General features: G+C 42.1%; 1 protein-coding gene across 9 annotated transcripts in view; it reads right to left on the reverse strand.

Annotated features, from left to right (window-relative positions):
* The window catches only part of PTPRA (protein tyrosine phosphatase receptor type A), a 170,865-nt gene that overhangs the window by 26,929 nt on the left and 119,894 nt on the right, over positions 1 to 24,042 (reverse strand). For 7 of the 9 annotated variants that reach the window (XM_032295594.1, XM_032295588.1, XM_032295592.1 and 4 more), the window contains 5 exons: positions 21,991 to 22,075; positions 20,819 to 20,892; positions 20,448 to 20,584; positions 3,968 to 4,058; positions 864 to 940 (listed from right to left, as the gene is read on the reverse strand). In XM_032295594.1, the coding sequence (XP_032151485.1) occupies positions 864 to 940; positions 3,968 to 4,058; positions 20,448 to 20,584; positions 20,819 to 20,892; positions 21,991 to 22,075 (464 nt within the window). Of the gene's footprint in view, positions 1 to 863; positions 941 to 3,967; positions 4,059 to 9,637; positions 9,732 to 20,447; positions 20,585 to 20,818; positions 20,893 to 21,990; positions 22,076 to 24,042 lie in introns of all 9 variants that reach the window. The other 2 variants (XM_032295596.1, XM_032295597.1) reach the window with 1 other exon arrangement.

Here is a 24,042-nt window from a genome sequence, read left to right on the forward strand (position 1 = left end):
TTAGCATGATGTCTTCCAGGTACATTCATGTTGTAGCATGTATTAGAATTTCTTTCCTTTTAAAGGCTGAATAACTTTCCACTGTATGCATGTACCACATTTAATGTATTCATTCATCCATCAATGGACATTTGAAGTGCTTACATCTTCCGACTTTTATGACTGATGCTGCTACAAACATGCATGTGCAAATTTCATCCACAGGCTTCTCATGCATCTTGCACCAGGAGTCAGACTAGGTTTTGACAATTTTCCCTCTCTCTTTTTTTCTGTTCAAATTCTCTCTTCCTCACAATCTATAAAATATAGTCTTAACTCTTTATGTGTTTATTCAGGCTACTGGCAGAGATAAAAACAACCAACCAAAAACCTCAACTCTCTCATAGAGAATCTTCTATAAACATTCTCTAAATCATCTTTAAAAGCCTCCTCTTAGTATCAACTCTTCCCTCAGGCCTTTGTTCATATATGACTACCCAGATAGTCATATATCTAGTTATATAGCTGGTGTCGTGTCAGGTATTCTTGTCCTGTTCTCCCTTATTTTTACTGTTGAGGGCAAGGCCTGCTTTTGTTTGTGATCAGAATCAGCTCAATAAAGGATTCACTGACTCTTAGCATAAAATACATATTCAGACTCAGATTTCTACATGGGAAACCACAGGGAATGATGACATGGTAAATATAAGGAAATGATTAAAACTATTTAACCTTAAAAAAAAATTCAGTCACTTAAAAAAACCAGACTTGTCAGGGAAAACATGAAATGACAAATATTTCTCCTAACACACAGTTGGGGAGGAGCCAAGAGATGGTGGCAATGGTCAGGCAGGGGAGTGAGGGGGGAAGTACCCGCTCCTTACGTTGATGAATGAAGCATTGATGTAATCAGAATCTGGAACCCCTTCCACTGGTGTCAGGTGGACTCTAGAGTGGTCATCTAGGAAACAAACCAACAATGAATATTTCAGTAAAATCAAACTTTATTTCTCACAGAACCTGATAAACCAGGACAGTTGAGACATCTGTGCCTATGTGCACAGATACACACTTGTATAAAGATGCCACTCTGACACTATTCATAACAGCAAAAAATTGGAAATACCTTAACAATCATTAGGGGACTAGTTAAATAAATTAAGAGACATTCCCAATGTGGACTACTAAGTAGTTGAGAAAAAGAAAAGTTTCTTGACAGATGACCTGACAATATATACTGTTAAAAGAAAAAAGAGAAATGTATACAGTTTACCAATCATATTAAAAAATGTTATATATTATATATACACACCCACCCACATACCGTCCCCCACCATATGCACATAAAGAAGACAAGGCCGAGCATGATGGCTCACACTTGTAATCCTAACACTTTGGGAGGTGGAGGCAGGTGGGTCACTTGAGGTCAGGAGTTCCAGACCAGCCTGGCCAACATGGTGAAACTCCGTCTCTACTAAAAAATTCAAAACTAGCCAGTGTGGTGGCATGTGCCTGCAGGTAGTCCCAGCTATTTGGGAGGCTGAGGCAGGAAAGTGGCTTGAACCCAGGAGGTGAAGCCTGCAGTGAGCCAAGATTGTGCTACTGCCCTCCAGCTGGGGTGACAGAGAGGGAAAGAAAAAATAAAAATAGAAAAAGACAAAAGTATCTGTAAATGCATAGTGTCCTGATTTTTTGGTTCCATACTTTACTTATAAAAATGTGAGCAGGGTACGATGGCTCACGCCTATAATCCTGGCACTTTGGGAGGCTGAGGTGGGTGGATCACAAGATCAAGAGATCGAGATCATCTTGGCCAACATGGTGAAACCTGTCTCTATTAAAATAAAAAAAAAAATTAGTTGGGCATGGTGGCACACGCCTGTAGTCCCAGCTACTTGGGAGGCTGAGGCAGGAGAATTGCTTGAACCAGGAAGGCGGAGGTTGCAGTGAGCCGAGATTGTGCCGTTGCACTCCAGCCTGGCACCTGGCGACAGAGCAAAGCTCTGCCTCAATAAAAATAAAAAAAAAAATAAATAAAAATAAAAAAAATGTGAGCAGGAACCGGGCGAGGAGGCTCACATCTGTAATCCTAGCATTTTGGGAGGGCAAGGCGGGCTGATAATGAGGTCAGGAGTTCGAGACCAGCCTGAGCAACATAGTGAAACCCTATCCCTACTAAAAATATAAAAACTAGCTGGGCACGGTGGTGCATGCCTGTAATCCCAGCTACTTGGGAGGCTGAGGCAGGAGACTCACTTGAACCCAGGAGGTGGCCGACATTGCACCACTGCACTCTAGCCAAGGCAACAGGGTGAGACTTTGTCTCAAAAAAAAAAAATAATTTGAGCAGGCATCTCTAATATATGTTCGTTTATTGATAAATTACGCACATATGCTAACGTATTATATACCCTGTAATATAAAATTTTTAGGGCCTGGGTATGGTGGCTCATGCATGTAATCTCAATGCTTTGAGAGGTCAGGGTGGGAGGACTGCTTGAGGCCAAGAGTTTGGGACCAGCCTGGGCAACACAGCAAGACCCTGTGTCTAAAAAAAAATTAGCCAGGCATGGTGGCATGGACCTGTATCCTAGCTACTCAGCAGGCTGTGGCAGGAGGATTATTTGAGCCCAGGAATTTGAGAATACAGTGATCTATGATCACATTGTTGCATCCCAGCTTGGCTAGCCCTGTCTCTAAAACAATAAATAAAACATTTGAAAGGAAGAATTTTTAGAAAGCAAATATACGGGCTGGGCTCACTGACTCATGTTTGTAATCCCAGCACTTTAGGACACTGAAGCAGGAGGACTGTTTGAGGCCAGGAGTTTGAGACCAGCCTAGGCAACACAGCAAGAGCATCTCTACAAAACATAAAAAAATTTACAGGCTCTAAGCACTAGGAAACTTTTTTTCTTTGAAAAGCAAATATAAAAATCAAGTGAGGTGGATGGGTGGGGTGGCTCACACCTGTAATCGCAGCACTTTGAGAGGCCAAGGTAGATAGATGCTTGAGGTTGAGAGTTCGAGACCAGCCTAACTAACATGGTAAAAACCCATCCCTACTAAAAATACAAAAATTAGACAGATGTGGTGGCGCATGCTTATAATCCCAGCTACTTGGGAGGCTGAGGCAAGAGAACTGCTTGAACCCAGAAGGCGGAGGTTGCAGTGAGCTGAGATCATGCCACTGCACTCCAGCCTGGGTAACAGAGTCCACATATCTCATTAAACTATGTGTATCACATTCTAAATACCACTGTCCTAGAAAAATGTCTGTTAGTTTATGGATCAACTGATTAGCAATAGCTAATTCTGGGAAGGATTTATACAGAGAACTCTGTATTAGAATTTCTTTCAACAACTAGCATAAAAACCATCTCCACCACCCCCACCATCCCCTGCTTCCTGTCTGATCCTAGTAAAGCTGCTTTCCAGGACCTCCTAGAAATTTGAAGGTCTGACACAAAAATCCTCCTGAATCACCCTAATTGACTCTGAGCATGTGGGGTCACCATAGGATCCATAAAGGCTCTTTCGGCTCAAAGTCTTCAACCTACTCTTTTTTATTTATTTTATTTTTTTGAGACAGGATATTGTTCTACTACCCAGGCTAGAAAGTAGTGACACAATCTTGGCTCACTGCAACCTCCGTCTCCCTGGGCTCAAGTGATCCTCCCACCTCAGCCTTCTGAGTAGCTGGGACCACAGACACACACCACCATGCCCGGCTAATTTTTTAAGGTTTTTAGAGAGACAAGGTATCACCATATTGCCCAGGCTAGTTTTGAATCCCTGGGCTCAAGCGATTCTCTCACCCTGGCCTTCCAAAATTCTGGGATTACATGTATAAGCGACTGAGTCCTGCCATGAACCCACTCTTGTCATCCACCCTGCTGTGCCCAATTGCAAGATTCTTTCCATCTCAGAAAATCCCTCTAGAAATGTAATTTCAGGTTACATCCCAAGAAGCACTAAAGACACTCACAAGGCAAGATGTTTACATATCGATTTTTTTCCTTGTTTTCCTCCTTGGAAGCAGCCTCACAGGTGGCCTGGATAGGACAAGCAGGGAGAGCCTGAAAGGTTAAGACAAATTAGAGGAATTATTAGCGGGGATAAGCATCAAACATGCAAACGGCTGTACCAAACCCTGACCTGGTAGCATGTTCTAACCTTTTCCTGGGGCGGGAAAAACATAGGTCCAGGTGAATACCTGCAGCTAACACAGAGGATGAACCTATCCCCCTAAACAGCCACAAGCTCCTTAGAGTTCAACAACACAAGAATCCTCATGGGGCAGAATGTCCTTTCTGGTACTCTAAGCACAGCATGCTCTTTACATGATTACTACATGGCTAAGGGCCTGTTGTTACGATGCTGGGCCAAAATGGCCCACTGTTGTAAACTGGAATGGGGACAAAACTGAAGGAATGGGCATTTATCCTCATGCTAATTACCACACAAAGATGACATGCATCTCAGAGTGAACCACAAAGGAGGGTTCTGGATGGCCGGCTGATTTAGGCTCTTTCTAGGAATCTAAGGGGACATGGCACCCCAGCCTGTAGCATCATGTGGCAAGGAAGCAAGGACTGGTGGGTGGGAGGTCATTCACATGGATGCAGCAGTTAGGAACCAGAAGATTTAGGTGAGGTGACCTTAAATTTGCAGGAGTTTTGGAGCAAATGTAAATTAGCTAGTGCAGGAAGGTTATCACACAATGGTTTGACATGAGATCGTCTGGGTTTTTATAAATTTGAGCACATCTGTTAAACTTTCTAGGTCCAGTTTCCTCATCTTTAAAATTGGGGCCAGGCGTGGCGGCTTCACACCTGTAATGCCAGCATGTTGGGAGGCTGCAGCAGGTGGATCATCTGAGGTCAGGAGTATGAGACCAGCCTGGCCAACACGGCGAAACCCAGTCTCTACTAAAAATACAAAAATTAGCCAGGTAGGCATGGTGGTGCATGCCTGTAATCCCAGCTATTTGGGAGGCTCAGGCAGGAGAATCGCTTGAACCTGGGCAGTAGAGGTCGCAGTGAGCTGAGATCACACCATTGCACTCCAGCCTGGGCGAAAGAGTGAGACTCTGTCTCAAAATAATAATAATAATAAACAAATAAATAAATAAAATTGGAACAACATCTGCCACATAAGGAGTGAGAAAATCTCATGTGTGGCAGAGAATAAGTATTCAAATAAATGAGTTTTATGAGAGTGGGAAGCTAAATTTTATTATTTGATCTGTTCTTCTCTTGTATGTTTCATATATTCAAAATTAAGGATGAAAAAAGGAGCTGAGTGTGGTGGCTCAAGCCTGTAATTCCAGAACTTTGGGAGGCAGAGGTGGGAGGACTGCTTGAGGCCAGAATTTTAAGACCAGCCTGGGCAAGACCTCGTCTCTACATTAAAAAAAAAAAAAAGAAAAAAAAATTAGCTAGGTGTGGTGGTGCATGCCTGTAGTCCCAGCTACTCAAGAGGCTGAGGTGGGAGGAACACTTCAGCCTAGGAGTTCAAGGCCCTGATCACACCACTGCACTCCAGCCTGAGTGACAGAGTGAGACTCTGACACTATAAAAACAAATAAGAAAGCAAACAGGGATATAGTTTAAAATTCCAACATTTATTCCAAGTAAGTGATTTGGAAATACATTTTATAAACCTTAAGAATACTTTTTGAAAATACTTTATGGCCTTGCAATTTCACTTCTGAGAATGTACCCTAAGGAAATTTAAATCTTTGTGTTCAAATTATTTACTTCATCATTATTTAGAATGACCCAAAACTGAGAACAATTGTAGTAGTCAGCACTAGAGAAACAAGTAAATTATGGTTTATGCATTACTTTTCATTCATTCTTTCAACAAATATATATTTTGTACCTACCAGGCACTGGGCTAAGTACAGAGCAAAGAGCAAGGAATCAAATATAGGCACAGTTCTCACCCTCAACAACAATATAAACTTGTGGGTGAGAGGCAGACACTAAACAAATAAATCGAATACATATATAATTGCATACACAATGAATGCAATCACAGAACAGAATGCTACTAGAGATGAAGTATCAGAAAGCGCCAAATTTGGATTAAGGGTGGGTCTCTCTGAGGAAGGATGAGTGTAGAAAATAGTATTCCAGGCACAGAGAACAGTATCTGTGATAACCCAGAGGTGGGAGAAGGCTTGGCTGTGTGAGGAACTGAAAATCGGTGCAGGTATCACACAGAAGGTGAGGCTGATGGGAATGGCAGGAGGAAGTAGGAAGAGATAAGCTTGGCAGGGCCAGATCATTCATTTCCAGGTAGGTCCTTGAATAATAAGTTTGGATTTTAAGTGCATGAGGAAATCATAGAAGATTTTTAAAGTGTGATACATTTTCCGTGTTAAAGAATTACTTGTGGCCAGGTGCTGTGGCCCAAGCCTGTAATCCCAGCACTTTGGAAGGCTGAGGTGGGCAGGTAATGAGGTCAGGAGTTCAAGACCAGCATGGCCAACACAGTGAAACCCCATCTCTACTAAAAATACAAAAAGTAGCCAGGTGTGGTTGTACGTGCTGGTAGTACCAGCTACTCAGGAGGCCGAGGCAGGAGAATCACTTGAACCTGGGAGGCTGAGATTGTTGCAGTGAGCCGAGACTGTGCCATTGCACTCCAGCCTGGGTGACACAGCGAGGCTCTGTCTCAAAAAAAAAAAAAAAAAAGAATTACTTGTTATTATATGGAAAATGGACTGGAGAGAGGCAAGAACAGAAGCATGGGAAAATAATGGTATAAGGAAACAGATGCCTTTGAGACATAATCTGGAATTAGAATTACTACATTTGGAGATAGAATGAAGGCAAAATGGATTGGGACAAAAAAGAGACAGAAATGAAGAATGGCTCTCAGGTTTCTATCTTTGATTAAAAAAAAAAAAAAAAAAAAAAAAAGATTGAATAAAGGAAATGCCAGCCCAAAGGGAACCAATTTTTGTCAGATAGAAGCAAGAGTTTTGTTTTTTGGTTTTTTTAGAGACAGGGTCTCACTCTGTAGCCCAGGCTGGAGTGCTGTGGCACCAATCATAGTTCATTGCAGCCTTCAACTCCTGGGCTGGAGGTATCCTACTGCCTCAGCCTCCTGAGTAACTGAGACTACAGACACAGCGCCACCATGCCTGGCTAATTTTTATTTTTCTAGAGGTGGATCTTGCTATGTTGCCCAGGCTGGGGAGCAAGAGCTTTAAGAAAGGAGGAAATATATTTATTGGAAACCAGCATGACAGTGGTAAGATAAAGTGAAAGACCCAAAAATAGGGGAATTAGGGCCTCATAATCCATCTGCCCTTACCTACTCAAGAGAGTTCCTTTCAGAATTAAAACCCTGGAGGTTCTGCATTTTATTTTACTAACAGGCAATTCCCCCTGATCCTATGCTGTGAATACATAAAAGGGAGAAGAGTTTCCTGGGCTGGAGAATCTTACACATTATTTCAGATCAGAATTTCCCAATTCACCCACAGTTTGCATTCTCTTCCTTCACATAGATTTACACAGGTTTCCACCTACGTACAGGGCAGGATGAGATGTCAACTTTTTAAGTCCTGATGACTAATCCAGAGGCACTACTTGTCCTGCACATCCCTTCTCTAAAATGTAGAACAGAGGTAGTGACAGCAAGACTCTTGAAAACAGTCTTCAGTACAGAAATGTCAGGAATGACAAAGACTACATCTCACAGCCCTACCAGCATTCCTAGCTCCCTAAGTCATGATAAACAAAAACTAGGTCTCCAGGTGGACTAACACTCCTAAAAAGAGTCAGGAAGAAACAGAAGCCATTTAACAAGAGAGAAAAAAGGGATTGCCCTGGAGAACACAGTGCTAGATGCAAAGGTTCAGACTGAAGAGCCTATGTCAGGGATGAAAACAAGGTAAATCCTCCTGCTTTTGGTTTCTACTCTGGAAAACCCAGCTCACAGAGCTAGGAAGGAGCAGCTGGAGCAGAAGCCTATAAAATGTTAAACTCTCTAGAGACACTAGGTGGCATCAAAGACCGTTTCGTCTCTTGCTCACTCCTTAATTGGAAACCAAGACTAAGTACTTGTTCATTTTTAAAAAACACGTCAGTTAAATGAAAATTTTTGTTTTTCAAATTTGTTTATATTTATTGTTTAAAAAGTATCCATCACATAATTTAACTGAGAAGTTCTCTTTGGGCTCCTCTTCTTATAGCCTCTTCCTTCCTCTCTCAGGTAAACTTAATTTTTTTTTTAACATTTATCATTACATTGCTTTATTTGTATCTCATATTTTTTTTGCGTCCAAAACAATGTATTATTATTGCTAGTCTAGTTCTTGAGGAAAATGGAATTGTGACTAAGTGGTGAGTTGTTTTTTTTGGGCTCAACATTACCTTCCTAAGATTCATCCCGGATGTTTGCTTACTTCAGCCACTTTGCAGCGTCCATTCTACGACTGATGAATATTTGGGTTGTTTACAGTTAATAGTCCTGCTCTGAGGCAAATTTTTATCTCTTCCTTGTGCATATGTATAAGAATTTCAGAAATAGCTATCTTTAACGTTACCAGATAAAGCCAAATTGTTTTTCTAAGTAGTTGTACTAATTTTACTCCCATCAGCAATGTACAGTGTTCTAGTTCTGTATCCTCATCAACATTTGCTACTGTCAGACTTTGCATTAACTGTAGTTTTAATTTACATATCTCTGATTATTAATGAGATTCATAATCTTTCCACAGCATACTGGTCAAAAGAGCTTCCTCTTCCCGTGTTGTCTTACTGGATTACTTCTTTTCTTTTCTTTTTTTTTGAGATGGAGTCTTGCTCTGTCACCCAGGTTGGTGTGCAGTGGCAACCTCCGCCTCCTGGGATCAAACAATTCTCCTGCCTCAGCCTCACGAGTAGCTGGAATTACAGGCACCTGCCACCACAGCTGGCTAATTTCTTTTTGTATTTTTAGTAGAGACGGGGTTTCACCATGTTGGCCAGGCTAGTCTTGGAACTCTTGACCTCATGATCCAACTGCTTCGGCCTCCCAAAGTGCTGGGATTACAGGCATGAGCCACTGCAGCCAGCCTACTTACTTTCTTAACAACTTGTAGGAGTTTTAAAAAATATATTCTGGATACTCTTCCTTTATTAGTTACCTGTGTTATCTTTTACCAAGGTTGTGGCCTTCCCTCTTATTTTTTTTAATGGTATCTTTATATGAACAGAGGTTTGGCATTTTCATGTAAATTCATTGATCTTCCCTTTTATAAACATTTTAAGTCTTAAGAAAGTGTTAAGCCCTCTCCTATTGTGAGATCAGAAGTATGTTTTACTACATTATGATCTCTACATTTTATCATTTTTGTCCTTTAAATTTCAGTGTTTACAGTAACTGGAATTGGTTTTAGTGTTTGGTATGTGACAAGCATTCATTTATTCCCACAGGGTTACCAATGGTCCCAGGCACTATTTATTGTGAAGACCATCTTTTCCCCAGCCAACTGCAACAGCATTTCTGTCATAAATAGGTTTCCACTTACACTTGGATCTACTTCTGGACTTTTTATTTCATTCCATTGGTCAGTCTATCCCAGTGCCAATATAGAACTGTTTTTATTACTAAAATTTTATAATCTCTTTATATCTGGTAAGACAGGTCTCCTCACCTTGTTCTTCTTCTTCAGGAATGTCTTGGCTATTCTTGAATCTTTTCTCCTCCATATAAATTTTAGAATCAGCTTGTCAAGTTCCACAAAAAACCTGTTGGGATTTTTATTGGAATTGCATTGAATCTATATATCAGTTGGGGGAGAATTGACATCTTTACAGTATTGAGCCTCCTAATCCATTGATCCTATCTCTTCACTAATTTAAGCTATTTTCCTTTAATTTCTTAAAACATTTTTATAATTTTCTCTAAATTGTTAAATCCATTCCTAGGTACTTTACATTTGGATGCTATTGTAATCAGCATCTTTTAAAAGGTATTATTAGTTTTCTGTTTGTGGCCTACGTATAGAACTGCACTAAATTTTTATGCTGCTTTTTTATCTAGCAACCTTGCTAAAATAACTTACTAATTCTATATGTCTGATGAATCTGTGGGGTTGTCTGAAGATATTTGGTCTGTGAAAAATTTATATTTTGTCTCTTCTTTTGCAATCCTTACACCTTTCTTTTCTTGCATAGATCTCTAGTACAGGTCTGAATCTCATTCACTTTTAAGTCTGAATCTCCTTTCAATACCCTCATCCAATAGTCACCAGAGACTGAATACTGCAGTGACGGGAAACTTACTACCTTCCAAGGTAGGTATTGGAATAGTTCTGTTTAAAAGGACCCAACACCCAGATACACAATTTCTTTTGCATTTCCCTTGTACTAAGTAATGTAAAACCCAGATGTCAGCTGGCACTTTCTCTGTCCCTTGCAAAGCCCAAACTCCTCAACTCTCTGGACAGTGGAATTCTAAAGCCCTTGTCACAGTTCCTACTAATTCCCATAGGACTTTGGCTGTGATTCACTTATTTTGGGACAACTCATGAATGCAGAGGCAATTTCGCCCATCTCAACTCAGATGCTACACTCAGTCCCATTACCAGATGACATACACATGCCTTCTTCACCTGGCAATCTAAGAATTAACTGTTACTAAAGATGTGGGGTCCTGAGGAAGGTCACATCACGCATTCCACAGATTCTGACTATCTCACTGGCTTCACCTCTTTTCCTCTTTTCTTTCTCTCTCCTATCCCATTCCTCTCAGGAGCTAATCCTTTTTTTTTTTTTTCTTTTTTTCTGAGACAGAGTCTCACTCTAGTAGCCAGGAGGCTGGAGCTCACTGTGGCTCCCGTAGCTCTATATAGTGAGCACTATAGCTCACTGTAGCCTCGAACTGCTGGGCTCCCAGTGGTTTTCCCAACTCACTCTCCTGAGCAGCTAGAACTACAGACATGTGTCATCACGCCTGGCTAATTAAAAATTTTTTTTTTGTAGAGATAAGGTCTGCATTGCCTAGGTTGGTCTTAAACCCCTGGCCTCAAAAACAATCTTCCCGCATCGGCTTCCCAAAGTGCTGGGAGATTAAAGGTGTGAACAAATGCACCAGGCTAGAAACTAACTCAATTTTATCCTTTTGTTTCTTTTTAAACCTTGATAATGCCTTATGGACCTCAATTTTCCCAGAAAATGGGGGCTTCTTAGTGGTTTTTCAAAGTGTTTCTTTTAAATAAATTCAATGATTCCTCCAAAGACAAGTGCTGGCAAACAAAAAAGCTCCAGCTTATAATTAGGATGAAAGCCATAGCCTAGAACTTCCAGTCAGGTTGGCATTCACAGAAATGCTACAGTCTCTTCTTAGCCTGTCAAACATGAGAAAACAGTGTTATGTCCTATGCATGTTGTTCCTTTAGTTATTCACCCCCATGGTCCAGTCTTTCTCCAGCACAACATCCCACTTGGCGATATCACTTTTCACAGCAACCTGACCACATGACTCCTGACACAGTTCAAATTACACATAGCAACTTCTTTACTCTAGATGTTATATATCCATCGAAGCAAACTAAATCCATTAGCTTTATCTCCCATATTTTAAAAAAATCTGCTTTAAATATAAAAAGAATACGCTTGTTGGGTCGGGTGCGGTGGCTCACACCTGTAATCCCAGCACTTTGGGAGGCCAAGGCAGGTGGATCACAAGGTCAGGAGTTCGAGACCAGTCTGACCTACCCTGTCTCTACTTACTAAAAATACGGTAATAAATTAGCCGAGTGTGGTGGCACATGCCTGTAATGCCAGCTACTCAGGAGGGTAAGGCAGGAGAATCTCTTGAACCTGGGAGGTGGAGGTTGCAGTGAGCCAAGATCACGCCACTGCACTAAAGCCTGGGTGAAAGAATAAGACTCTGTCTCAAAAAAAAAAAAGCTCATTTTAAGTCAAATAATTTAGTAGAAAACAAAGTTCCCTATTATGTCTCTCCTCTCTTCCAGCCCCCTTGTAGGCTGCCACTGTTGACAATTTATAGTCTTTCAGACTTAAAAAAAAACAAAAAAAAGCATTAACATACCCAAACACACACAGATATACCTACTTTTGAAAACAAAAATGAAATTATGCCACGTTTTCTCACATAACAATATGACTTAGAGATCTATGTGAACACATTTATCTTAATTACAGTATAGAATATCACAATGGATATAAGAAATCATCTAGCCATTCTATATGTCAGATATTTGCTTTTTTATCTTCTTTGCTATTACAAATAATGCTGTCATAAATACCCTTGTAAAAATACATATTTGTACAACGAGGGTTTTTCTGTTAAGAGTCCCAGAAGCTTGGTCAGAGATCTCAAACAATTAAATATTGATTGGTACTGCCAAAATCATCCCTCCAGTACAATACAAATTTAAACTCCCCCACCTCTGTGTAAGTCTCTGCAGCCCCATACTTTTGCCCACATTTGATATACATCTTTTTAAATTTTCAAATCTGATAGGTCCAAAATAATGGTTAGCAATCTGAACTTCCCTGATTACTAGATATAGTTGATCTTCTTTTCATATCTTTATAGACCATCTGCATTTCTTCTGTAAATTGCCAATTTCCTGACTGGGTTTATCTTTTTCTCACAGGTTTGTACATTACGGAAAATTCTTTATTTATGGGAAACAGATTGTCCCAGTTGGCCACTTTTTTTTAATGGCATGATTTGTCACAGAGATGTTTCACATTTTAATATATTTATTATCTTTCAAACTTTTCCATTCTGGCATCTAAATCTTAAAAGTAGCTTAGAAAGGTCTTCCTCATCTGATGGTTATTAAAAATATTGTAGACTCAAATTGGTTTGTTTATCCTATGTGCTATTTCTCCTCTTTCCTCCCAAGGCTGATTGATCCAAGCACAGTCATACCTGACTCTTATTGGGCCACTCAGATTCTCTCCCAGATTCTGAAAACTAGGGAGAAGCAGGGGCTTTCCTAGAAGGCCCCCAAAGCCACCAAGGTAAGGTCTGCTCTACCCGAGGCTTGGTACTCCAAGCCTCTTTTCTTTTGATTCTGCCAGCTCCTCCAGTGTCATCCCAAATCAATAGTTCTGTTTGTTTTTTGCTTAATTTAGTTGAGTTGACTTCTCTCATTTTTAACTGAAGTACCTTAACTGATTTAGCAATTAGTATCAGAGTGGGTTGTGGTGGAGACTGCTGGGGGAAATGCAGGTGATGTTACTGGGTTCAGATGGAAGGACAGAAACTGTCAACCAATTTCCACGATGGGAAAGAGCAAGCTGCTCACAGTTCATAGCTGCACAACTACTATTTTAGTTATTGCTTGCAATTACCTGTGACGTGTTCAAGCTGGTGGTAAAGAAGTGGGTGTGTCCCAATTAAAAGGAGGGGAGAAATGTTGAAACCAAGGAGTAGGATTACTTCTGACAACATTAGAGAACAAAACAGGAAAAATCTCAGCTCCCATATAAAACGCTGACCTCCAAATGAAAACCCAAGACTAAGGGCCTTTACATTTTCCTATGTATGTATTTTGATAAACGAATGTTAAAATTCCCGAATTTTACTAGTTGCTGAATTTTAATGCCAATACAATTCACATCTTTTCTGGGTTGCTCATGAGAAAGATAAGGCTTTAAGTGAGACAACAGAAATGATGATAAAAGAAGAGAGGACTTGAAGAAAGCTAATTTCCAAAAATCTCTATTATGCTCTCTACTGCATCTTGCTTTCATGATGAAAACTGCCCCACAACCCAGCCTGCATTACTCACAGAATACAACCATAACATGATCTGAGGGTAAAATACATAAATAACGTAGAAAAGTAAAATGTTGGCCAGGCACGGTAGCTTGTGCCTGTAATCCCAGCACTCTGGGAGACCAAGGTGGGAGGACTGCTTGAGATCAGGAGTTCAGGATCAGCTTGGACAACACAGAAATACCCCCATCTCTACAGGGGGGGAAAAAAAGTAAAGAGCTAATAAAAAGCTAGAAGAAATGGCAGGAATTCACTGAGCTGGATCGTTAAAAATTATAGGAACAATTGCTGATACAGATTTTGGAGACGTTATAACAAAGAAGGGAGAGTATGACTTTTGGATGAAGCCACATTTCTTTTTTTCTTTTTGAGACAGAGTCTTGTTCTGTACCCCAGGCTGGAGTGCAATGGCACAATCTTGGCTCACAGCAACCTCCGCCTCCCAGGTTCAAGTGATTCTCCTGCCGCAGCCTCCCGAGTAGCTGGGATTACAGGCACTCGCCACCACACCCGGCTAATTTTTGTATTTTTAGTAGAGACAGGGTTTCAGCATGCATATTGGTCAGACTGGTCTCAAACTCCTGATCTCAAGTGATCCGTGCCTTAGCCTCCCAAAGTGCTGGGATTACAAGTGTGAGCCATAGCGCCCAGTCTGGATAAAGACAGATTTCTAATTATGGTATGGTCAAAAGAACTTCTGTAGGTAGTGTTAACAGCTAAGGTAACTGGCCATGGTTTTAATGTTGAGCTAGGTTGGCCAGTGGAAACCTGAACTGAATGCTGGATTTAGTGAGGTGATAATGAAATGCCAGAAAATCCTTGGCATAAAGTAGAGGAGACCAGAGTGGTACATGGACTCTAAAGGCTCAGCCTTCCACTGACACCTTCAGTATGCCCTTGATGGGATCCACAACACATGCCTTGCTGAGGATGCACATTCATTGGTGAAGAAAGCACTGGAATCTTTCAGAAGTGCTTTCTTGGCTGTCCTCAGAAGAGTGAGATGCTAGTGGAAGGGACTGCTTCAAAATGGAGTTCTTGATTTAAGTGAGCTAGAAAGACTGTTGGAGATGAAGATCAGATGTTTATGGCTGTGAATAATTCATTGTGAAGCTCCCAGTAATGCAAATGGAAGGTAGCTTTCCAGGTCAGTTTAGGCAGCCTACTAGACAACCATACTAGAGAGAAGGCCCCCTCATCCAACTCATTTCACAGATCCAGAACTCTTCAGTAAGGGGGAGGTCAGGCACCTGTAAGGAGGAACCCTGCCACAGTACATTAACACACATATACTGTAAACCTTCCTTCTCATCTTTTCCTAACAATCTGCAAATATTTACCATGATAACTGTACTAGGTAAAGGAAAATGCATCTTTTGGGGTCTGCTGGGTTCTGACCTTGAGGTGACTAATTCCTGGGAACTCAAAATGTCACTAAGATATGCTAGTTAGAACAGAGGCTTTTGCAGGCCAGGTGATGGAAGGAGTTTTGGCCTGAGGTGGCTTCACATTAGGAGCTACCTATTTATCTAATCTATCTAATCTATGTATCTTACCTTATGTGTCTGTCTGTCTGTCTGGGCCTCTCTGTCTGTCTGGGCTTATCTATCTGTCTGTCTCTCCAAAAGGGAGGGAGAGAAACTAGTTGCCCCAGGCTCTGTGAAGATGGCCAGCCCTCCTCTGTGCCACCTTGATTTTCAATAACATTGGCTGCTAGGTGATGCCCAAAGACACACTGATTCCCCAGCCCACTGTATAAGAACCATTACAGAAAGAGCAAATGTAAGCTCCCAGAGCAGTGTGATCTATTTACCAAAAGGCTAAGTCTCCATGTGAACCGCAGGATCTTAAATGCTACAGCTGCAGTTGCGTTTCCAGATGTACTCTACTTCCTGCAGATTAACACATAACCCATGGTACCCAGACTATTGCTAGGGGCAAGTGTATATTCTTTTTAAGTTGTGTGGACTATTTAAAGCATTTTTCTTGCTCATGGCAGGAACAGCCTCAGTGATAAATTATCTTGATCTTTCTGTGTTGTGATCTGATTCATCAAGATATTGTCTATTTCACAGGACATCACTCTGACAACTATGCTAATGACATCCATGTAAGACATGGAAGAGCAGGAAGTTATATATCTTAGATGTCTATGTTAGACATAAAAGTATAGTGGTCTGCCACTTCAGCTAAATTTTCTGAAAGTCAAAGGCCTGCAGCTCATCAGGATATTTCCTCCAACATAAAGGACAACTTGCTGCTCCTTGCCCCACCACCCCTCTCCTGCTAACAAAGAGGAACAATGCTTGCTGGGCTATTTTAAGTTTTGGAGACAGCAAATACCTTATGCTTGCATCCAACTCTGATCTCTTGATCTATCTAATCAATCAATCAATCTGCCTACCTACCTATCTATCTGGAGACAAGGTCTTGCTCTGTCATACAAGCTGCAGTGCAGTAGTGCAATCAGAGCTCACTGCAGACTCAAACTCCTAGGCTCAAGTGATACTACCACCTCACCCTCTGGAGTAGCTGGAATTACGGGTGCACACCACAAGCCCAACTAATTTTTTGTAGGGACAGAGTTTTGCCATGTTGCCCAGGCTGGTCTTGAGCTCCTGGGCTCAAAGCGATCTGCCTGCCTCATCTCCCAAAGTGCTAGAATTATAGGCATGAGCCACTGTGCCTAGCCTCTGACCAATTTATTGAGTGATCTGAAAAGAAAAGGTGCTCCTGCGGACATAGGTCATAGAAAAATAAGCTCTGGTAGACCGTATAGAGCTCTAAAGTGTTTGTAGTAACGTAAACAGAAGAATCGTAATAAAAAATCCTAAAATATGGGGATAAGACCATGCTCCTAGCCTAGTACTGGGCTCTAAGGAGGAGACTGTAAGCCTGATCACAGACACAGGTATCTGAACGACTTCAACTCCCCATCAAAAACTAGGTGTTTTTTTTTTTTTTTTTTTTTTTTTGACTGAGTTTTTTTTTTTTTTCCCAGGCTGGAGTGCAATGGCATGGTCTTGGTGCGCTATAACCTCTGCCTTCTGGGTTCAAGTGATTCTGCTGTCTCAGCCTCCTGAGTAGCTGGGATTACAGGCATCTGCTACCATGCCCAACTAATTTTTATATTTTTAGTAGAGACAGAGACGGGGGTTTCACATCTTGGCCAGGCTGGTCTCCAACTCCTGACCTCAAGCGATCTGCCTGCTTTGGCCTCCCAAAGTGCTGGGATTACAGGTGTGAGCTATTGTACCCAGACTTGTATACTAGGTATTATGTGATCCAATCAGCCATAGATTTGGACATGCTCCACAGAATCCCACTATCAGCTGGAAGTGATCTCTATAAAATGCCAACCACACAACTCACTGCCTCAATAGATACTCTGACTTCCTATTGACATCAACAGTTAACTGAAGAAGAAAAAAGTCTGGCCTGGTATATAAACTGCTTGGTGAAACATGCTGGCCCATGCTGGAAGAAGACTGCTATGGGGTAACCTACTTAAATGATGGCTTTGAATGCGTATGAAAGAGAAATCCTCCTAGTGAAGAGGACTTCAAGCAAATTTTCACATTATTTACCTTACTGGAGATCAGGATCTAAACCAATTACAGGGTAGTGAATAACTAAAACAAGAAAAGAAATATTTATGTTCCATGTGAATACTCACCAGATGGCACTCATTGCTAGAAACCCAGGTGATTAATGGTCAGCCCTTTCCCTTGCTACCCTAGTGCTGGGCCAATGAGCTTGTGATTACAGTTACCATGGTAGCACAGCAAATGGCTCTCACCACAGTATCTATCTGAATTTACCTATCATGTCTCTAGAAATACCATCACCATCCAGGGATTTACTGAAATGCTTTATCATGGGGTCTCAGGAAATATTACCTCAAACAAAGAACTTGTTTCATGCTTATGTAAATTTAATGTTATGGAAAAAAAAAAAGAACTCATTTGACAGAAAAAGCATAGGAATGGGATCACATAGCCTATCACCCAGAAGCAGTTGGTATTACAGATTATAAAACAGTATAATGCCTAGCACAGATCCAGCTATGGTACTGAGGCTGGGGTCCTGCATTGTGGATGTGGTAAATTTTTTGATTTTTTTTTTTTGAGATAGAGTTTTGCTCTTGTCACCAGGCTGGAATGCAATGGCGTGATCTCAGCTCACTGCAACCTCTACTGCCCGGGTTCAAGCAATTCTCCCACCTCAGCCTCAGCCTCCCGAGTAGCTAGGATTTCAGGCACCTGGCACCACACTTGGATAATTTTTGTATTTTCAGAAGAGATGGGGAGTTTCGCCACGTTAGCCAGGCTGGTTTTGAACTTTTGACTTCAGGTGATCCACCCACCTCGGCCTCCCAAAGTGCTGGGATTATAGGCATAAGCCACTACGCCTGGTGGGATTTGATAAATATTATCAATCAATAATGAACATTAAATGGTGCTATTTTCCCAATTGCCCCAAAAAGGGGTCCATGCTATTCTGTTAACTCTTGCCTGGTAAATGGTCTCCCGCTAAAACTCCTGCCTCTCCCTTCCATCTATTCTCTATATTGTAGTTAGTGATTTTCTCAAAATGCAAACCTGACATCACTCACCACTCCCCCTAAGCCCTTCCATCGTGGAGCAGATATGATTGGTGGCCCACCGACCTAATAACCATTCCTCCTTTACCAGAGCTCCTATTCTATGAGGTTGTCTGTTCATATCCCACATGACCCAGGAATATTTAAAAAAAAAATTTTTTTTTGACGCAGGGTCTGGCTCTATTGTCCAGGCTGGGGTCCAGTGGTGTGATCCTGACTCACTGCAACCTCAACCCCCTGGGCTCAAGCAATACTCCCACCTTAGCTCCCAAGTTGTGAGGCTATAGGCATGCACCATTATGATCAGCTAAGTTTTGTATTTGTATTTTTTTTTTTTTTTGGTAGAGATGGGGTTTTACCATGTTGCCCAGGCTGGTTTCGAACTCATATGCTCAAGCAATCTGCCTGCCTCAGCCTCTCAGTGTTGGGATAATAGGTGTGAGCCAGCGTGCCTAGTGCCTTGACCCAGGAATAATCTGGACTGGTCTCAAGTCAGCCATAGTAACCTTATTTCTCCCTTGCTCATGACTGGCTTAAGAAGGAGCATGTGACAAGAGAAGTTTCCACTAAGCCATGTGTCAGCTCTGCATTGTAGGCTGGCTCTTTTTTTTATCAGTGGGGGAAAAAAAAACCAGCCTACAATGCAAAGCTGACACATGGCTTAGTGGAAAGGTGTGAAGGAAACGAACAGTTTAGCAAGGCCCCAGCTGATGTATTTACCAACTCTGGAACTGTTTCTCTATGTCCTTAAATCCATTCCCCACTCTCTAGTCATGATCCCTTTAGGTCAATCTACCAGCACTTCTGATATTAATACCCGCAGCCCCTAACTGTATTCCTCACAACTATTCTGGTCTGCCCATGGGCTATTCTACATAATATAAGCCAGAGTCATTTTTTCAAGATGTAAATCTGGCTGGCCTATGGCTTGTCAATTCTCTCATGACAATCTACAAGGTCTAATGGTCTGGCCAGCCTTCTTTCAGTTTCACCTCTGATCCTCCTTTGAAGCTCTGCCCTTTAGCTGCACACAGCCCTTAAATGTTTTGGATGTGCACTCCCTCAACACACTTACTCCTGACAATTTGCTCCTGCTATTTTCCAGTGCCTAAATTAGGTAACAATTAAAACATCATTTATTCAGCCGGGTACAGTGGCTCATGCCTGTAATCCCAGCACTTTGGGAGGTTGAATCACGAGGTCAAGAGATTGAGACCATCCTGGCCAACACGGTGAAACCCTGTCTCTAGTAAAAATATAAAAATCAGCTGGGCATGGTGGCACATGCCTGTAGTCCCAGGTACTCGGGAGGCTGAGGCAGGAGAATCACTTAAACCCAGGAGTCAGAGGTTGCAGTGAGCTGAAATCACGCCACTGCACTCCAGCCTGGCGACAAAGTGAGACTCTGTCTCAAAAGAAAATCATTATTCAAGGAAGCTCTTCTGATCTGGGATCAGGACTGATAGGCTAGGATCACTGACTGGTGGTTTACAAACACATTCTGCTTCCTTGTGGGAATTAAAAAAATATGAATCTAAATACTCAAGATAAGACCTGTGCTCTGTAGCCTCCCACGGCCCTCATTTCTCACACTGATCTATCCTACTGTCTACCTTAAACACTCTAACAGCCCTGCTCTAGACTCAAAAAGGCAACCTCTTAATATGGTTGCCTACGAATATGCACCAGTCCTTTATGTGCTGTTTTGCTGTTTGAACTTACATAGCTATTTTTGTTCCTGTTTGTGAGGTTTCCCTCCTGAACAGTGAGTTCCTTGAGAATAGGGATTGGATTTGTTTTTGTTTCTCATCATATCCCTGGTAACTATACTACTACCTGACACATATTAGATGCTTGCCAAGCATTTACTAAACAAAAGAAGAGATGCGATGATGAATGAATGAATAGGTAGATTAGGGAGGTGAGGCAAATCTCACTTCCTATCCTATCCATGATTATACAGAAAGTCAGATAAACTTCACTTCTCACTTCTTAAACATTAAAAGCCCACTGTTTACTTCACGACTCAAAAGCTCTGAAAGATCTGGCCTTAGGTCTGCCTTCTTCCCTGATGATACACCAGCCTCAACAAAGTACTCACGTTGAATTCCTCCCTGAAGAGCTTATTGTCGTCTGCCATTCTTCGATTAATTTCCTCTTCCAGCTTGTCCACAGGCAGGGGTGGGTACTTCCTGTTGGTGCTTGGGGATCTGGCCAGAAGCGGCACACTCTGGGGCTCTGAAATATACAAGCGAGAAGGTCAGTCAGGTTCCCTAAGGACCTAGCCCCTTTTCTGGAGGCCAAACTGGGGATTCTACCTCATGGACTAAGCCTGTAGGAACTAGGGCTGTTCTCTTCAAAAAAATTGTTTTTCTCTTTTTATTGTCTTATTCTTTTAAAAGGATGGAGAAACTGCTAATTTCTTGATTTCCTTCCTTGTGAAGGTTCTCATGACATTAAGGAATGCCTTACCCACATCCTCAGTGCGGCCGTTGGATAAGCGGAAAGAATTGGAATGGCTCCCAGCTTGCTTGTATTTCTTAAACCTAATGAGAAAATGATCACAATGAAGAATGAAGCACAGAGGTGGCTCTATATTCCTGCTCATCAATTCAGCCTTTCTAAATCTCCTTTACAAATAATTGAGTTTTTTTAGAGACAGGTCATGTATACCCTAAGGCAGCAGCATGCTGGGGTGACCAAGTACCTCAGGATACTCTCCTGCTTACCCTCAGGACACTGGGACCCAACCGGGGAACCCCAACAGTATATTCAGGCTCATGTGGCTCACTAGAGAGCACCAGGTGAAGAGAGGGTAAGTGAGTGGAATACAGTTGGGGCAGACAGACAACACATATCAAACAAAAATCCTGGTATTTCCTCAGTGTAGCCTGGGAGTCCCAGTGAGAAGCCCAGAGCTTTGGATTGGGTGGACACATTTCTGGCCACAAGTCTCCTGCAGAATGATGGAGACACATGACAAATTATAGAGGGCACACGATTCCCCTCTCTTTATCCCTGCAGAAGAACAGAGGGAGCACAGAACAGGTTAGGCCAAAGATAAGGCAGGGCTAAACCTTAGGTTCCCCTTCCTTGCTTCTGCTTGAGTGGTAATGTCTAGAGGACCCTGAAAGAAGGTCAGAAAGAGGGATCCTGTAACTCACAACTTATGTGGCTCAGTTCAGCATGTCAGGGCCAGGGGTCCCAGAAAAGTTTGGGGACAAAGCCCCAACTAGAAATAAAGTAGGCTTTTGTTGAACATGTAACCTTACTGGGGCCCTTTTAGGGGTTGCTTCAACAGAACTAGACCTAAAGATCCTGAAACATCTGTCATTAATAACAGACTGTGGCTTCTGTTACTAGTGTTACCTCCAAACTACCATCCTGTGCTTTAGGGTGCTCTAGAGTTGGGGGACTGGGCTTGGACAGAGAAAGAAAAAGGGAGGGTTTAGGACTTAAAAAAGACTATGTAGAGCTTTTAAACTATTTCTAAGTAGAACTTCAATTTCACCACCATTATAGGTCACTCCCCCTCTACCCTATTCATTGTCTATTTACTACTGTCTTCCGGACTGTGTGGGTTCACTGAAACACTGAGGTATTAAAACAGAATCTAAAAGAATGTGAAGTGTTAGTAGACTCACCTTAACATGTACAAAACTATGATAATAAACACGATCACTAGCAGAGAGGACAGGGCCACCATCACTGCAATAATTGGCGTCTCATCTGAAATCAAGAGAACAGAACAAGTCATTACTGTGTTGTGCAATGGAGGGCTTAAGTCAGTCATTCAGGGGAACACCTTGAAGAGGAAGAGCTCATTCAGTCCTTCTATGGATGGCAGAACACGGAAACAGAGAAGAAAGTCTGAGTGTGCACCTCCCACTGCCATACCAGGGCTATTGAGGTGAGGTGGGAAGAGAGCATGGGGCCCAGGATAACATGCCCACCCCATTTCTGACTATCGTACATTTATTTACTTTGTCTCCCTGCATTAGTATAAAAGCTCTTTAAAGGCAGATAGTTTGTTTTACTCACTGCTATATCCTTTGAGCCTAAATCAGTACTTAGCACATTAAGAAGTACTCCAATATTTGGAGGCACGAACACATCCAATCCTAATGGCAAGCTAGGTATGCAGGGCCAACACTGTGCTCTCTCTCAGCTCTCAATGGGCTCCAACTAGAGGAAGATGAAAGAGGAAGGTAAAAAGATAGTTTTCCTATCATAAACCTAAATGGTTTCCTGGCACAGAGAACACTATTCCTGATTAAAACAAAGAGACAGGTAGGGTGCAATAGTTCACACCTGTAATCCTAGCATTTTAGGAGGACAAAGCAGGTGGACTGCTTAAGTTAAGGTATTCCAGTCAAGCCTGAGCAACATGGTAAAACCCTATCTCTACTAAGGGTGGGTGTGGTGGTATGTGCCTGTAGTCCCAGCTACTCAGGAGACTGAGGTAGGAGAATCGCTTGAGTCCAGGAGCCGGAGATTGCAATGAGCTGGGACTGTGACACTGCACTCCAGCCTGGGCAACAAAGCACGGACCCTGTCTCAAAACAAACAAGGAGTGTTGCAGGTGTGGTGGCTCACGCCTATCCTAGCACTTTGCAGGCTGAGATGGAAGGATTGCTTGAAGCCAGGAATTTGAGATCAGACAAACAAAAATAAAATAAAACAAGGAGACATTATTAGATACTCAGCCACCACGTATCAAAAACTTCTGGACGCTTCTTTCTTCCTCTTTACACACCCTGCTCCCTTAGTTACCCTTTTGCCAGGACCCCAACCATGGCAACATCTGGCTTGGAGACATGGCAGCCCCACCTCATTCCACAGGGTCTGGCTCCCTTTCACCTAATACCTAACCTTGTTTCTCATGCAGCTGGCCAGACTCTGACTCATCCTCCTCTACGCTTACCCCTGACTCCACTCCATGAACTATACCATCAGAGTGGCTTGGAAACTATCTTCACCATTTTCCTACCTGCTAAAAGGGAAGAGAAGTCCCTCCCATGTCAAGGTCAATCCTGTTACATGAACTCTGGATTACATCCACTGCTGACACCTCAAAGACTTGTCTCCTTGACCTCATTTACCCTCCCCCAGCCACCACTAGCCTCACATCTCCCTTCTCTTCCGTACACTTGTCTAAGTTGTCTTCCCTTCCACACAGCTGTCTAATTTGTCTTTGTCTAATTCCTTACCTCCAGGTTCTCCTTAATCTATTTGCTCTGACTCCCACCCACAGTGCTCTGTTTAAACTGCTCAGCCAGAACACCAACAAATGGCATACTGCCAAATCCAACAGGAACATTCCCATCCTCATCTGATTCAACCTTTTAACAGCATTCGTTAAAATATTTGTGGACCAGCAATTGCATGCCATTGTTTGAGACACTGGGAGCACAGATGTATTCAAGCAGACAAGTGATAGAAAGCTTTCATTCTTTGAGGAGGAAGGAGGACACTGTTCATGAACAAGTTATTACTTAATTTTAGGCAGGGACAAGTGCTATGAGGAATAAAAAGCAGGGTAAGGAGAAAGTCACAAGTTGGGGAGCAGTGACAGAGTGGTTTGGGAAGGTCTCTGAGGAAGACCAGAGGGCTTCTATGAGTGGAGCCCTAAATAATATGAAGTAAACCATGCAAAGATCTGGGTGAAGAGCTTTCTAGGCACAGGGAACAGCCAG

The sequence above is a fragment of the Sapajus apella genome, unplaced genomic scaffold (assembly GCF_009761245.1).
Source record: "Sapajus apella isolate SASKATOON/1434 unplaced genomic scaffold, GSC_monkey_1.0 scaffold33, whole genome shotgun sequence".
NCBI classification, from domain to species: Eukaryota; Metazoa; Chordata; class Mammalia; order Primates; family Cebidae; genus Sapajus; species Sapajus apella.